Source organism: Psammomys obesus, unplaced genomic scaffold (genome assembly GCF_907164565.1).
Source record: "Psammomys obesus unplaced genomic scaffold, mPsaObe1.curated_primary_1811, whole genome shotgun sequence".
Taxonomy (NCBI): domain Eukaryota; kingdom Metazoa; phylum Chordata; class Mammalia; order Rodentia; family Muridae; genus Psammomys; species Psammomys obesus.
Window position 1 is genome coordinate 16,764,338 of NW_026596051.1, and position 15,738 is coordinate 16,780,075.

The following is a 15,738-nucleotide window of genomic DNA, read 5'->3' on the forward strand; positions in this document are numbered from 1 at the left end:
CATCACACAGCTAGAATTCCTGGAGCATTCACACGAGGGGTAGGGCAAGAAGGGCACTGGCCCATGGGCAGCAGGACCTGTGGCATGGATGGGAGGTAGGAAGCCTTCATCATTATACCAAATGGAGACTCCCTTGGGAGTCCCGGGAGCTAACTCCAGCCTAAGCTGGAGTGTCTGGACAGACAGACGTGTGCAATAAGCTCAGTTCATAATACTAGTTTATAGTCCATCACTGTTTTTCCAATTAAACACAGGCGAATCTGAAGTGTTAGATTCAGTCTAAATCCACATGGCTGAGGAAATCAGGCGCTTTTTTCTTTCTCATTTCTTTCTCTGAATTTTCACTGAGGGGCTTTTATCTTCCCCTTAATCCTACCATTTCTGTCAGGACATAATCTCTTTCTCAAATTTACATTTTAATTACAAGGCCAGCTGAACTAGGTAAAATCAATAATGTCAGCGCACGGCAGCCTAACTTTGTGCGGAGCCCCAGCCTCTCCATTTCCTCCTATCGATCCATCTCTCCCGCACTGTCTGCTTTAGTGCTTCAGGCAAATAGGTGCCACTTGGCCAATTTAAACATAAAAAGGAGCTTTGGATATTTTTATGATTCTTTCTAAAAGCAACTATGGGAGTAAATTTTGGTCAATGGACTCCTGGAGTCAGACCCTGCACTGCAGCGGGGCCGTGGTGGTCAACAGGGTGATGTCTCACTCCTCAGGGCCACACACCCTCTGGCCTGAGGAGTGTGCTCTGCTTTTTGGGTTTTAACTTTGAAAATATGTCAGTGAGATTGATTTTCTACGACGGTGTGAAAACAGTGGTGTGTTCAGTGCCCTGAGTGTTTACCCTGCTCTAACACGCTTACCCATCTTCTTAATGGTTTAAAACAACAAATCAATGAAAAATATATTTCATTCTTGTAACTCTTAGGAATTCTCATATTGATCTTTTGGCTGCGATTGTATCTATCTAAATGTCACATTGTTCACTTACCAGCCTTGCCTCTCTGCTGTGTGTGCATGTGTGCAGGGCTGGGCTAACTGCTGGCTTCCATACTGCCAGTGACATTGTGGTGGGAAACACTGGTGTCACGTGTTTGCCACCCAAACCTGGGACACTGTTTTTCAGGTTTGTTTGTTTGTTTGTTTCAAGACAGTGTTTTACTGTGTAGCCCTGGCTGTCCTGGAATTCATTTTGTACACCAGGCTGGCCTTGAACTCACAGAGATCCACCTTCCTCTGCTTCCTGAATGCTGGGACTAAAGGTATGTGCCATCACTGTCCAGCATGGGACACTGTTTCTATAGCTGGAGCAAAGAAGGGGCTGCCTGGTATCTTCTAATACCCAGTGTGCCCAAACCTTAGGATCACAGAGCTCCAGAGCCTGGAGATGGCTGTCTGTGACTCCACTACCCTCTCAGAGTGGCCCTACCCAAGCCCTCTGCTTCCCAGCCATGAGAATCCAAGAGATAGGAGTCCTTCCTTGTGCATAGGGTGACCCAGAGCGGAGACAACTACTGTTTCCATAAGGGGCCACAGAAGAAATATTTTGGCTTTCTGGGCTGCATCAGGTCTCTGTGATAGTTCCACTCTGAAAGCAGCACAGATAAAGCACAGACACATGGCTTTAGTCAGGACCAGTAAAACTTTGTTACAGAAACAGGCAGTAAAGCAGATTTGGCCCATTGCCGTCAGGGCCCCAGGAAGCTGGTCATTTCTGTGCCATGTCAGACTTAACTCTGCTACAGCAATCCCATGATGAATCAGAACTCCTGGTGGCTTAGTGCTGTGGCCTTTCAGAGCTGTACACTTTACCTTCCCAGGGGCCTTAGGTAGAGTGTGTTGGCCTTCCTCAGTGGTTGTCTCTTTTGGTTGCATAGACTTTGTTTTGTTTTCTTTTGGAAACAGTAATCTTGCACTGAGTTCAACCTGCCTTCAACTTTAAATCCTCCTACTCCAGGCCTTCTGGGTACTAGAACCACATAACTATATCACATGCCTAAAACACTTACTGACCTTGAGTCTAGAAAATAATGCACAAACTTAGCATTTCTTTTTTTTATATATATTTTATTTAGTTATTTTCTTTACATCACAATCTTAGCCCTCCCTCTCCCTCCTTTTCTCTCAGTTCCTCCCTCTGCTCCTCCCTCATCCCCTATCCCCCCTTCCTTGACCCCTCAGAAAAGGGGAGTCGTCCCTCCAACAAACCCACCCCCAGCATATAATTTAGCATTTCTGAATGATTTTTTTTCTTGATTTTGGGCCTTGCTATGTAACCCAGCCTGGCCTTGACCTCAAGATTCTCCTACCTGATCAGGTGCCCTAAGTTCTGGTGACAAGTGAGGTCCAGCTTGCACTTAGACTGTAAGGTACGGGTCCATAGTCATTTATCACACCTTCACGTACTCTTTGCTTCATACCATTTTTAAACTTAAAACCTACTTTCCTGGCATTAACGTGTTTTCTTAGCCGTCCTTTGATTGTTTATTAACTTTTTTATTTTGCCCTCTCAATAGTTATTTATTAGCTAAACATATTTGACTTGCCCAGTCTGTCTGCTCATAGATTTATTAGTTCATTTGGCAAATGGTCCTCAGTCTGTTCAGAACTGAGTACCATACTTTTTCTTGCTTTGCTGCTACTGTTACTTTTTGGCTTTTTCTCCTGCTTAAAAAAACGTATCTTTATATAACCTTCTGATAGCTATCTCCAATTTTACCCAATTTTATCATTCACTGCTTCCATTTTTGTGGTTCTATGGACAGAACTCAGGGCCTCACACATGATAAGCATGCTTCCTGCCACCAGCCCAGCCTTTAGCTAACCCTTATTCACTATTTTTTTATGGTTTCTCTACTGTCCTCTGTAGAAGACAGGTGATTAAGGACCTTCTTCATTTTATTCTTTGTGCATTGGTGTGAAGGTGTCAGAACTGTAGTTACAGACAGTTGTGAGCTGCCATGTGGTGTTGGGAATTGAACCCCGGTCCTTTGGATGAACAGGCAGTGCTCTTAACCATTGAGTCATCTCTCCAGCCCCTAATAGGTTTTTTTTTTTTTTATAAATTTTTAAAGATTTATTTACTTTATGTATATGAGTATTCTATCTGCATTTACACTTGCCAGAAGAGAGAATCAGTTCACATTATAGATGGTTGTAAGCCACCATGTGGTTGCTGGGAATTGAACTCATGACCTTTGGAAGAGCAGACAGTGCTCTTAACCACTGAGCCATCTCTCCAGCCCCGATTAAGGACCTTCTTATCCCACCTGCATGGCATTGAGCCACCTTGGTACCCACTGAGTCAAAAGTTCTGATGTCAAAAGTCATTTATTCATTATCTTGTCCTGTGCTTAGGATTTAGTTTTTCCTTTTTCTGATGGATCACTTATGCTAAGGATTTTCTTAAAGAGTCTGTAAGGGGTAGAAGGTCTTGCGTCCACAGGACTCCCCTCCTGTACCTGTGGTGGGTACTACAGCTCAGCTGGGTGTTCAACTGTAAACTTGTTTCTTCCTACACACTTCCTTTCCCTTTTTTCTTTTGTGGTACTGAGGACAGGACACAGAGCCTTCCTCACGCTAGGTACCTGCTCTGCCACATCACTACCGCCCCAGCCCTTCCCTGTACCCTTCAAGATGACATTTCAAGGCCCCGAACTTGCTGCTGTGGCTGACAGTACAACTTCCAGTGGGATATTCAGTCCTCCACCCTTCTTTACTATTGTTAATGTTCTCTAATGTCCTCTTTCAACCATGGTTGCTCCTTCACCTCTCTAGCAGGCAGCAAGTCCCTTAATTTCAGGGACACTGTCTCATTTCTCCAACATTTCGACATTCCAGATAAATTCTTTCCTCTGGAATTCCAGCAACAAGGACCCCAGTACCTGTCCATCTGCCCTTAACATTACTAAGCTGTGCAAGTCTGCTCGTGTGTACTACCATTGGTCCCTCCGCCCTGCAGGCTCCCAGCACGCAATTATTCCTCTGCAGAGTTTCCTGATCCTTATCTTTTCTTCTTTAACTTTTATTTGATGTGTATGGTTATTTTGCCAGCTAGTATGTTTGTGCCTAGTGCCCAAGGAGGCCAGAAGAAGATATCATATCCCCTGGGATTGGAATCAGACAGTTGTAAGCTACCATGAGGTGCTGGGAACTGAACCTGGGTCCTTGAAAGAACAGCCAGTGCTCTTAGGTGCTAAGCCATCTCTCCAGCCCCCTGTTCCTCATCTGTGATAGAAGGTGCCTTTAGTAGCTGTCTCTCTTCTGACTGCCAGAATGGCGCTCTGTTGTCTGCAGTCCTTCCGGGTGACGTTTCCTTCTTGCGGTGTCTCAGCTGTGGAGTCTGCCTAGAACAAGAAATGGTGATCATCTGTTCTCTGTCTTTGGTGGCCTGGTACTCAGAAGTCGGAGCTTTGCTGTGAGCGCAGGTGCTACTGTCAGGGCTGGTGTCCAGCTGAGGTTGCTCCTACAGTAAATGTGAGAAATGGGGTAGCAACTGCCTTTGGAGTCCTAGGTTAGATTATGCTCTGGGGCCAGCAAGAGTCAGAATTGGCCCTACATGCAGCCTGCTAAGAGCCAGAGCCAAGAGTGAGCACGAAGGGAACAGAGTGCAGGATTCTGCCATTGGAGATATGAGACTGAATTCTGGGCTGAGGATGGTGTCATCTGCCAAATCCTATAGAAATCTTGGTGTCAAGTGTCAACATCATAACCTCCTCTAGCTGGAGTAGGTAGGGCAGGTGTTCTAGGGTGGCATCCTGTAGTCAGGGGCTTCACATCTACCCTCCAGCCACAGAAAAGGTGCTGCAGCCACAGGGCTCAGGCCTAGCCACCCCTGTGCTTTTAAAGTTTTGGGTAGAAGTTGGGAACAGCCCAGCCGTGGTGGGTGGTTTTTTTTTTTTTTTTTTTTTTTTGAGGATAGCACAGGGTAGACGTACCACTGACTCTCAGCTTGAATCATATGTCACCCTCATACAAAGGCTGCTCAGTAAAGGGAGGTCCCTGTCAGGGGGAAGGAAACTTGCGTTCCCACTATAGGTAGCCTGTCTTTGGCATAGCAGGTTTTGCACGTGGGTGTCCATCCTCTCACTGTGGGAAGCTGTGGGCAAAGGGAGCAGTGTTGTCAGTCTGTGCCGTGGACAGCTCTAAATAGGCTCCTGGTGCCAGTCCCTGTAGGCTAGGGCTTCCTGGGTCCTTGCCCTGTGTCCCCTATATAAGAGTGTGGCCCCTATCGTAGAGGTTGACAGGCATCCCTGTGCTCTTGGAGAAGTGAGTGTTGTCATGTGTGGGTGCATCTGAGGCCTGACCAGATGGTGCTCCCCTAATTTTCCCTGGGTTATAGAGTGATCTTTGAAATGGACATGTTTCATTTCAGGGCTGGAGCCAAAGGCCCCACCAAAGACTCTGATGAAGGGTACAACTGTGTCTAGCCTACAGGAGAAGATAAGGATGAGGAGGGAAGAGGAGGCGTCAGACCCCACCTCAGCAGCTGCCCAGCTGTTGCGGTTCCAGGACTCCTTGCCATCCACCTCATCATCTTCCAGGTGACTTCAGATGCCCCGATGCCTAGTACTGCTACCCCCTGTCTGGATCACTGCCGGCCTGACCAGGTTGAGCCCAAGAACCCCACCTTGAGAGATGGCCTGGAGTGTAGCCCCAGCCAAGTAGCGCCTGCTGCTGTGGGCATGGTGTGCAGCTGGGCCTGTAGCAGCCTCTGGAGGGCCTGCAGCCAGGCCACATTCTTGAAGAAAATGTCAGGTGACCCTGAGCAGGTTACATCACAGCTCAGAGCCAGTGCCCACCAGGGTCAGGAGCCACTCTGAAAGCTCAGGCCCATGCTAACCCCAGGCCTCTGGGCTGCCTAGAGTATGGGAGGGAAAGGCAAGTGGCCACACAAGGAATGGATAGCCCACATGTGCTGGTCTGTTTTCAGGGTACTTTTAGGGCCAGAGGAAGCCCAGAAGCAAGCAGAGCGGGCCCGAGCACCCATTGTACCCTTCGGAGTGGACCTGTGTTACTGGGGCCAGGAGCACCTAACAGCTGGAAAGATCCTTAAGTGAGTCTAAGGTATCTGGTTCCCAGGGCTCAGCGTGGCCTGGCCTTGGATATCTGTTTTCTGGCTGTAGAACACTGGGACTGGAGTCTGACTATTACTTCTCCAGGAGGTACCTATGAAGGTCATCCATTACTCAGTGTGAAGGAATAGCTAAAGGGGTAACTTCAGTTGTGAGAGCCTCCTGACAGTTGTGGCTCCTCAAGGTGCTATAGGCTGATGGGCACAGTGTTAACTGAGTCAGAAGCTGGACTCTTGTTCTCCAAGAACCTTCTGAGTGGGACCACCCCAGCAGAACCCAGGCTGCAGATAGCTAGGGGAAGGTCAGGGGAGCAAGATACATTTAGGAGTACATGTGAAAACTCATCTAGAAGGGGGAAGGAGTCAGGGGTGGCTGGAAGGCCCAGGCTACATTGGCTGGCACTATGCTGAAAAGCTAGAGCTGTGAGTCTAATATCAGTAAAACCAATGATGTGTGGACTCAGGCTGGCTACCTGGGTGCTAAGCTTACATGGCAGAAGTTGGAAGCCCAAGAAAAGGAGCCAGGTCTTCACGTGAGAATCCTGTTTCCTGGTTGCTGTGAGAATCCTGGTTGCTGTGCGGCCTCATGATGTTAAATATCGGCATAGTTAGGTTTGCTGTGAGGAACTTCCCCAAGTTCAAGTCATGACCCACCTGTGTTGCTGGTGCCATCACAGTTTCCTGGTCAGTTGGTGCTGTTGCCCCAGCTACAGGCCAGATCAGTCGGGACTCTTCTGCCTGCCATTTGCCCCACAATCTCTGAACAACCCATAGAATGGCAGCTCTTGGGGCAGCTGGCATCCATGTGCAGAGCCTGAGGAACACTGCTGTGTGTCGATGGAGGGAGTGCGGAGTGGCAGAGCCTGCCCCATTCTGGGGCGTGAAGAGAAAAGTGGCTTTAATAAGACTTGGTGATGGACTGAGCCTGTAGTTCAGTGGCCTGATGCTAGCCTAGTGTGCGTGAGGCCCTTAGTTCAATCCCTAGCACTGTCAAGAAAAAAAGAAAAAGAAAAGAATATAAGGTTTAATGATAGCCAGAGAGCAAGAGCTCCATCCTTTAGCCCCTTAGCACTGCATGAAGACTGGGTATGAATTTACCCATGCTTCTTCCTTGGAGGCATTGGTCAGGGGCAATGTCAGAGCCCATATTCACCCTCGCAATGGCAAAGAGACCTTTGACATGGACTCATGTTACTCTCAAAGCCATGGCCAGAGGGCCTTGGAGCTTAGGGTCCTGGAGCTGCTGCCCTGCTTTGCAAGGGGAATTTGAACCTCAGGCTAGTGGTTATACCTGCCATCTTTGGCTGGTTCGTGAATATCAGGATTTGAACCCAACTGGAGTGATCATGTTCTCTAGTCCAGGAAGGCTACCAGGGGCCAGTGCTTCCCCGGGGCTGAGGGGTAACTCCAGAGTGTTGGGATTAGGCCAGCCCCCTCTTCTGGTCCAGAGTAGCCACTTTGAGGGTCTCCGGCACACCTTGCAGATCCGACTCTCAACACCGCTTCTGGAAACCCAGCGAGATGGAGGAGGAGGTGGATAGTGCCCATGTCTCTGAGATGCTCCGTAGCCGACACATCACCTTTTCAGGGAAGTTTGAGCCTGTGCAGCACAAGTGCCGGGCCCCGAGGCCTAATGGCAGCCTCTGCGAGCGCCAGGATCGGCTAAAGGTAAGACCAGTAGGCAAGGCCATGGGCATGAAGCTCTGCCTACCCAGGAGAGGCGGGCCACAAGTAGTGGCCTGGGGAAGTGTTGGCCTTCTTTGCCTCCATTCTAGACCAGGGATACTTGTGAGCCCTGAGGAGCCCTGTGGAAGAAGGCTCATAAGCAGTGTCATAATTGTTTAGCCACTGGCCATCAGACAGTCCTGTTTAGGGTTGTCTGCCCTGGGCCCTGACATTGACTTCTGACCACGGCTCTGCAGCCAGAGCCCTGTGTGGGCCGAGTCTTGAAGGTGGGGAGTGTATGCATGCAGAAAGTAGCAGAACAGAAGAAAGAAGTTGCTTTGGACAGACAGACGCCTGCTGCTGTCTTTCCCCAGATCTCCCCCTCCTGGCGGAGGGCACATGTGTACAGGGTTTGGCTGCGCACCCTCCTCTAGAGCTGTTTGTGCTATTCCTGGCCATCAGCTGCTTTGTGCTTGCTGTTTAGTGCCCGTTCCATGGGAAGATCATCCCCAGAGATGACAAGGGGCAGCCTCTCAACCCAGAAGACAGAGCCCGAGAGCAAAGGCGGCAGCTGCAGCAGCAGCAGGCACATCCAGGTAGGTGTGTGGGAGCAGGAGACGGGCTGCAGGCACAGCCCTGAAACTTGTGGTCCCACTTGCAACTGAGAAGCAGGCTGGGGGCTCCATGGGTAAGGTTGGATACACATAGCTTGTGAGGTATTTATCGTCAAGGCTCACATCAGGAAAGTGGGTACTCCTGACTCCATACAGCACAGCGGGTTGAACCCAGAGTCTTTCAAGTGCTAGATAAGCACTCAGCCGCTGCGCAACAGTCCCCAGTTCTGCTTCTTATTGCTGTTTTCTGAGCAGATGAAGGACTTGTAGCCATCTGTCTCTCCTGATATCATCCACTCTAGTTCTTGCAACTAGAGTCCAGGTGGTCTGCTCTGCTGGCTCTGACCACCTTGATCAGCTCCAGCTCACCTCACTATCTACATGGGTGGTCAGACTCAGACTAGTTTAAACCAAGCTAAGAGGCTGTGGTCCGCCCATGGAGGGCCCTTCTGTACAGGGGACATGTCTACAGGCTGCATCATGGCTTCTTGCCCTGTGGTCTAAGACACAAATGCCTGTTTCATCCTGTGCACAGAGACATGTCTGGGTTGCATAAGCGGAGGGGAGAGCCAGGCCTGTTCATCTGCAGGAGAAACCTTCCCTGGTGGCTCACACTCAGGAGCAAATTAAGTGCCTATTTTTGTGTCAACCCTGAAGAGTATCTAGTTTTCCAGCCCTCGGTGGCTTGTTAACAAACAGGTATCAGGCCACGGGCCAAGCCCGGTGCTGGCCAGTCAGATGTGAAATAGCATCTCTTTACTAACTGCAGTATTGATCCCGCCTCCCTCGCACACGGGGCAATTTTCTTTTCCCTGGTGCTAACCTCAGTGACAATGCACACGGTGCTCCAGGGCCCTTCAGCGCCCAGGAAGGCCGCACAGCCCCAGCGTCTATTGATTTTCTTCAAAGGCTTTTAAATTGCTCCTTCATTTTCCTGAGGTGCTCATTCCATCTCCACTGGATGCCGGCATTTTTTCGTTGTGTTTAAACAATTGCTCTATTCACCAGGTTCCTAAACTGTGACGCCTTCTTATTACTGGGAGATAAACTGTTTAGACAGTTTTCCTTAATCTTGGATTAATCGTCCCTGTATCTGAATCGTGCAGTCCTGAGTTCCTTCACTTCAAAAAATCAGCTTGGAGAGGCCACGCCATCTGTCTGTCTGGCGTGCTTCTTCTCCCTCAGCGGACGTGCCACTCTCACAGTCTGGCTTTGCTGCCACCCTGTTTCCAGACACTGTTCCGTATCCACTCTGGCCAAGCTCATGGGACCTCTGGCATTTGAGTGTCCTTGTAGTAAGGAGTGTCCTTCTGCCTGCAAGGCTCACCCAGGCCTACAAGTGTTAGCTTTACTGCTTTACCTGCTTCACTAGGCTGACTTTCCCAAGGCAGACTGGACCAGGGTCACGCCTAACAGAGCTTAGGACAGCCTGTGGATGTGAGCCGACAGAGACTGCGGAGGTAACTCAGCAGTCCCAGCCTCTGACTCCCAGAGGGCCTGGTGCTTATTTACATGGCTAACAATTTCAGCAGCCCTGGGTATCAGCAATGATCTGGCCATGGATCTGGCCTGGTACTGATGAAGCTGCTCAGTGGACAGGCTGCTGTTCAGTTCCCCTCACTTTCTGTAGACCCCTGTGGCTAGAGCAGGCAGTGCCCAGCTCACAGGAGGGTTAACTCTGCTTTGCACTTAGAAGCCTATGACCACATTTTCTGTGAACCAGAGAACCCCTCTCTAGCCTGCCATGTACCTCAACTCTGGATACCCTTGCCTCACATGCCCATTAGTAGATATGTCTGAAAGCACCACAGCTGGCCTGGTTGGCCATAGTCCAGCCTGCAGGCTGGGAAGTAGCCTGTAGACACTGTGAGTGCATGGACTATTCATCTGAGTGGTCAGGAATGCCGGGAGTAGTGGCTGGTGGAGCTGGGCCTGCCTGCATCCTTCCAGCCTGTTCAAGTTGTGAGGACCCTTGGGATACTAGGGCACTAAGTGACTGAAGGAGGAATAAGTGGGAATAAGGAAAGAGGTCTCTAGTATGAATCTCATCCCCAATGCAGCCATGTGAGTCTGCACAGACCCTCTCAGACTATGTTATTAGGGCATGTGGCAGGCAGGCTTCAGCCCTCCATCAGGAAGAAACCCACAAGGGTCACCCCTGGCTGATGCCAGGCACCTTTTGAAACCTTCAAGTTTTGTTCAGATTGGCAGGACCCTGAGTTTATGAAGGACGTGGAGGCAGCCACAGGGGTAGACCTCGGTTCATCCAAGTATAGCAAGAAGGGCAAAGGAAGAAAGAAGAAACACCCCAACCTTACTGACCTTCGAGAACGTGCCAATACCTCCCGGGCCCGCCTGGAGAAGAAAGTCTTTGCCAAGTAAGAGCTATTCACTGGCCCAAGGCCCCAGGCTTTGCTCTAGGATATGTTGGGGGAGAGCCACAGTTGCCAGGAGCTGCTGGCGACTGTAATAGCCAGAGTAGTAACCATCACAGTGACCTCCAAGAGTTGGTTAGGATCAGAGCTGCAGCTCTGTACTCTGAGCATCCTTCCTAGAAGCCCAGAGCCACCTCTCTGTAAGTCAAGCTGGTTGCAGCAAAATGGTCCTAAAAGGTCAGGTGCTGACTTTGCTGTGCCCTGGGTTAGGGCCATGCTGTCTACAGGAGTAACCCTACAGAAGATAGGTATGGGGTCAGGCACTGCTGGGTCTAGATATTTCACAATAGTGCTGGTCAGTAAGCTCCCTGGTCAGCCTTGGATGGGGTGGATGCGGGGCCACACAGGCCTTCTGCTTTCTCCCACAACCCTTCCTGATGACTCTCCATATGTCTGGACCTGCAGCCATGTTCAGTTGTGCCTTAACACTGGAGTGTAGCCTGGGATTAGCTAGTGTGGGCTCCTGCACCTCCCTTCAGGGCTGGGGGACATAGCCAAGGACCATGGTGGCTTACAGCTCAAGCTGGTGAGCCTTATTTTGTCTAAGCCGCACCTTACAAAAGTTATGCACTGGAAGCCTCTGTGAGGTCCAGGGGCAGCAACCAACCCAGAATCCCAGAGTCCTGTCAGTCCTCAGTCATATCTTACTTTGCTTTCTCCATAGGGCAGCGGTGCAGAGAGTAGTGGCTGCCATGAATCAGATGGACCAGAAGAAACACGAGAAGTTTGCAAACCAATTTAATTATGCGCTGAATTAAAAGGGTGTGGGCTAAATGGGCTGTGGTTCCCTTGACCATCAGCTCTTTTCCTTTCACCAGCTAACTAGGATAGGAGAACAGGCTTTGGGCTGGGTAAAATCAACTTGTTTTTATGTATGTAACAATGGAAAATGATTCATTAAAACACTGCCAGAGAATATAGCTTAGTGGTAAGGCGTTGATTCCCAGCAAGTGTAACCATGCTTATGGCACCACACCTACAATGCCAGCAGTTGGGAGACGTTACAGGATCGAGTTCTAGGCCAGCATGGATTACAGGCAAGACTGCTTGAAAAAACAACAACAAAAGCTAGGTGAGGTGATGCTCACCTGCAGCCCAACACTTAGGAGGCCAGGCAGGAGGATCAACAAGTTAAAGCTAACCTAGTCCATGTAGTAAGTTCCAGGCCAGCCAGACTTGCATAAGTGTTGTGTGTTTCTGGGGGAAGTCTGTCAGGATAACCTACCTGCACTGGCGTCAGGGGTAGGTCAGGCACCCCATCTTTTTGCAGGTAAGGTCTTGGGCAGTGAGTCTGTCCCCAGTAGGCCTATGTCCTTTATGATACCTTGAGAAACCCACCTTTTCATGCAAGTGCTACTTAATACAGATGTATAAGTCCTGGCATAGAATTCTGGAATGGCTCTGTTGAGCTCTGACTAGCCTTCCTAGCACATGCACAGAGGTATAACCAATGTCACTATCTGCTCCCAGAACTTTATACCCTAAGACAAATGCCTGCCCTCCCACCCCTAAGCCCAGTTTGATTCTGGATTTGTGTTTTCTAGAATAATTGGGTCTGTGGCTTTTTGTTTTGTTGAGATGTGATGTCTTTATGTAGTTCTGGCTGTCCTGAAGCTCACTATGTAGACCAGGTTAGTATCAGACTCACAGAGATCCTCCTGCCTCTGCCTCTTCGAGTACTGAGATGAAAGGCATAAAGGCATGCTCCACCACTCCTGGCTGAGTGTGTGGCCTTTGTTTTCAAGTTCTTCCATGTTGTGATACATACCAATACTTCACTCCTATTCATTGCACATAAAGATCACAATAGAGGACTGGGGAGATAGCTCAGTGGAGAAAGCACTTTCATACAATCACGAGGACTGAGCTGGGTCCCCAGCGTCCATAGAGAAACCAGGTGCCTGTGGCAGCCTGCCTGTAATCCTGGCCTGTGTGAGGGGAGCCAGGATCCCTGGAGCAAGCTGGGTAAGGAGACTAGCCAACATCAGTGTGTTGTGGATTCAGCAGGAGACTCAGTCAATAAAGTGGAGAGCAATCAAGGGAGACACCCAGCCACAACCTCCGGCCTGGCCTCTGCAGGCGTGTGCACACACACACATCAACAGATGTGCACGCACACACACCAATAGGCATGTGCCCACAATAGACACACATGCACACCACACATAAATACACACAAAAAAAATCACAGTGGGTGGAGTCATATTTTGTCTATTGCCCTTTTTTTCTTCTCTTTTGAATCAGGGTCTCTCTGTGTAGCCCTGGCTGTCCTGTAACTCACTCTGTAGACCAGGCTGGACTCAAACTTACAGAGATCTGCCTGCCTCTGCTTCCCCAGTGCTGAGATTACAGGCGTGCTCTGCCGTGGGCTGCATCCTTGTTTCGTTATTGATATGTGGCCTGTTCCCACCGTGGAGCTGCCATGAATACCTGTGCTTGAGTTTTTGTATAGATAAGTGTTTCTGTTAATCCCTGATTCATGGAGTAACACTACTTTGTGAGGAACTGCAAACTGTTGAATGGTGGGTGCTGAGAAGACATTTTTTTCTATCCTTTCCCTTTAAGGTGGCCCTGATCTTTGAAGATGAGTTCTTTGTTTTCTAGTCAGGCTTTCTCTGTGCACCTTGGCTGTCCTAGACTCGCTTCCCTGAATGCTGGGATTAAAGATGTGTGCCACCATGACCAGCTTGAAGCTGAGCTTTTTGTTTTGTTTTGATTTTTAAGATATACTTATTATTCTGCCTACATATATGCTTACAGGCCAGAAGAGGGCACCAGATCTCATTATAGATGGTTGTGAGCCACCATGTGGTTGCTGGGAATTGAATTCAGACCTCTGAAGGAGTAGACAGTGCTCTTAATCTCTGAGCCATCTCTTCAGTCCAAAGCTGAATTCTTTTTTTTTTTTTTAAAGCTTTTTAAAAAAAAGATTTATTTATTATGTCTACAATGTTCTGTCTGCATGTACACCTGCACACCAGAAGAGGGCATCAGATCTCTCTATAGATGGCTTTGAGTCACCATGTAGTTGCTGGGAATTGAACTCAGGACCTCTGGAAGAGCAGCCAGTGCTCTTAACCTATAAGCCATCTCTCCAGCCCCCAAAGCTGAGTTCTTAGTCCATTCAATTAACCAATGTCTCTTAATTGGGGAGCTGAGGCCATTAAAATTTAAAGTTATATCTAAAGGTGTATGTTGGTTGCTGTTTTGCTTTTTGCATTTTTTATCCTATTCTGTGTTTCCATAATTACAGTTTCACTCGTTTTATTTCTGTAATCTTTTGACTATGCTTTTTTACTTTCCAGTCTAAAAACAAAATATTGCTTTCAATATTCTCTTTAGGGCTGGTTTGATGGATATGAATTTTTTGTTTGTTTGTTTATATCATGGAAAGTTTTTCTTTCTCCTTTATCTATGGCAAATGGAAGCAGGAAGCAAGAAGTGTCACTACCTTTTTATTTTTTAAGACAGTGTCTCACTATGTAGTCCTGGCCTGCTGTAAACCAGATGGGCCTTGAACTCACAGAGATCTTCCTGCTTCTGCCTTTTAAGTGGTGTAATTAAAATACATTTGCCACTTTGCCTAGCCAGTATTGCTGTTTTAATATCTGACAAAATAGATTTCAGACTAAAATTAATCAGAAGAGATAAAGAAGGACACTTCATTCTAATCAAGAGAACAATTGAACAAAAATACATTACAGTTCTGTATGCACCAAATTCTGGCACACCAAATTTCATAAGAAATATACCATTGAATTAAAAACACAGATTACTCCAAATCAGTATTAGGGGCTGATATCAGTATCCCACTTTCTTCAGTAGACAGGTCATGTGGACAAAAAAATAAAATAAAAGAACCAGAATTAAGTGATACCATACATAAAATGAACCTAACAAATATGTACAGAATGTTTGACTCAAACACCGAAGAATATACATTCTACTCAGCAGGCCATGGATGCTTCTATGAAATAGATCACATTGACCACACAGCTTTAATTCCAACCCAGGAGACAGACAAGCAGATCTCTGAGTTTGAGGCCAGCCTGGTCTGCAGAATGAGTTCAAGGATAGTCAGGGATAGCCAGAAACTTGTCTCAGAAAATAGAAATAATAAAGTGGATCACATAATTTGACACAAAACATACCAAGTTCAGGAAAATTGAAATAATTCAGTGTATCTTATCTAACCACAATACAGTAAAGCTTCAAGTCAATGGCAAACAAATCCCTAATAATATATACATTCATGCAGATTAAATGACACATTACTAAATGAAAAGAATCAAGAAAAAAGTTTTAATCCTGAAGTTAAATAAAATTGAAAACATAATACAACAAAACCTCTGGGTACATTAAGTGGACCTAAGAGGTACTAACATAGCCCCAAGTAACCTGTTTAAAAAATCAGAAGAGGCAGAAATAAATGATAGTGATGTGATTCAATGATTTCAAAAAACAGCAAACCAAACCCAAACCCAGTAGAGAGGAATAAATGGTAAAAACATCATAAATTAATGAAATCAAAAGAAAATGATAGAAAGAATCAATGAATCTAAGAGCTTGTTCTTTGACAAGCTGTCAGCAAACCCTTGGCCCAACTAACCAAAAACAAAAAAAACCCAAAGACATGATTCAAATTAATAGAATTAGAGTTGAACAGGGAAACATCACAACAGACACCAGTGAAACTCAGAGTACTGTAAAGGAATACTTTAAACAACCTGTTCTCCATCAAGTTAGAAACACTGAAAGAAGAGAAAGCACGAACGTGGTGCACATGAGTGAAAGTAAAGCACGCATAAATTTTTTTAATTAAAAAAAAATGGATGGATTTCTGTTCTCATCCAAACCACCAAGATTAAACAAAGAAGAGACTGACAACCTAAACAGACCTATAACAAATGAGGAGTTTAAACAGTAATTTAAAAAAAAAAAAAAAA

General features: G+C 47.3%; 1 protein-coding gene across 4 annotated transcripts in view; it reads left to right on the top strand.

Moving 5' to 3' along the window:
- The window catches only part of Uvssa (UV stimulated scaffold protein A), a 38,884-nt gene extending 23,159 nt beyond the window's left edge, over positions 1-15,725 (top strand). For 3 of the 4 annotated variants that reach the window (XM_055623870.1, XM_055623869.1, XM_055623872.1), the window contains exons 9-14: positions 5,380-5,548; positions 5,938-6,060; positions 7,527-7,746; positions 8,228-8,339; positions 10,561-10,735; positions 11,457-15,725. In XM_055623870.1, the coding sequence (XP_055479845.1) occupies positions 5,380-5,548; positions 5,938-6,060; positions 7,527-7,746; positions 8,228-8,339; positions 10,561-10,735; positions 11,457-11,550 (893 nt within the window). In that variant the 3' untranslated portion in view covers positions 11,551-15,725. The remainder of the gene's footprint in view (positions 1-5,379; positions 5,549-5,937; positions 6,061-7,526; positions 7,747-8,227; positions 8,340-10,560; positions 10,736-11,456) is intronic. The other variant, XM_055623871.1, reaches the window with a different exon arrangement.
- Positions 15,726-15,738: the final 13 nt, after the last annotated feature.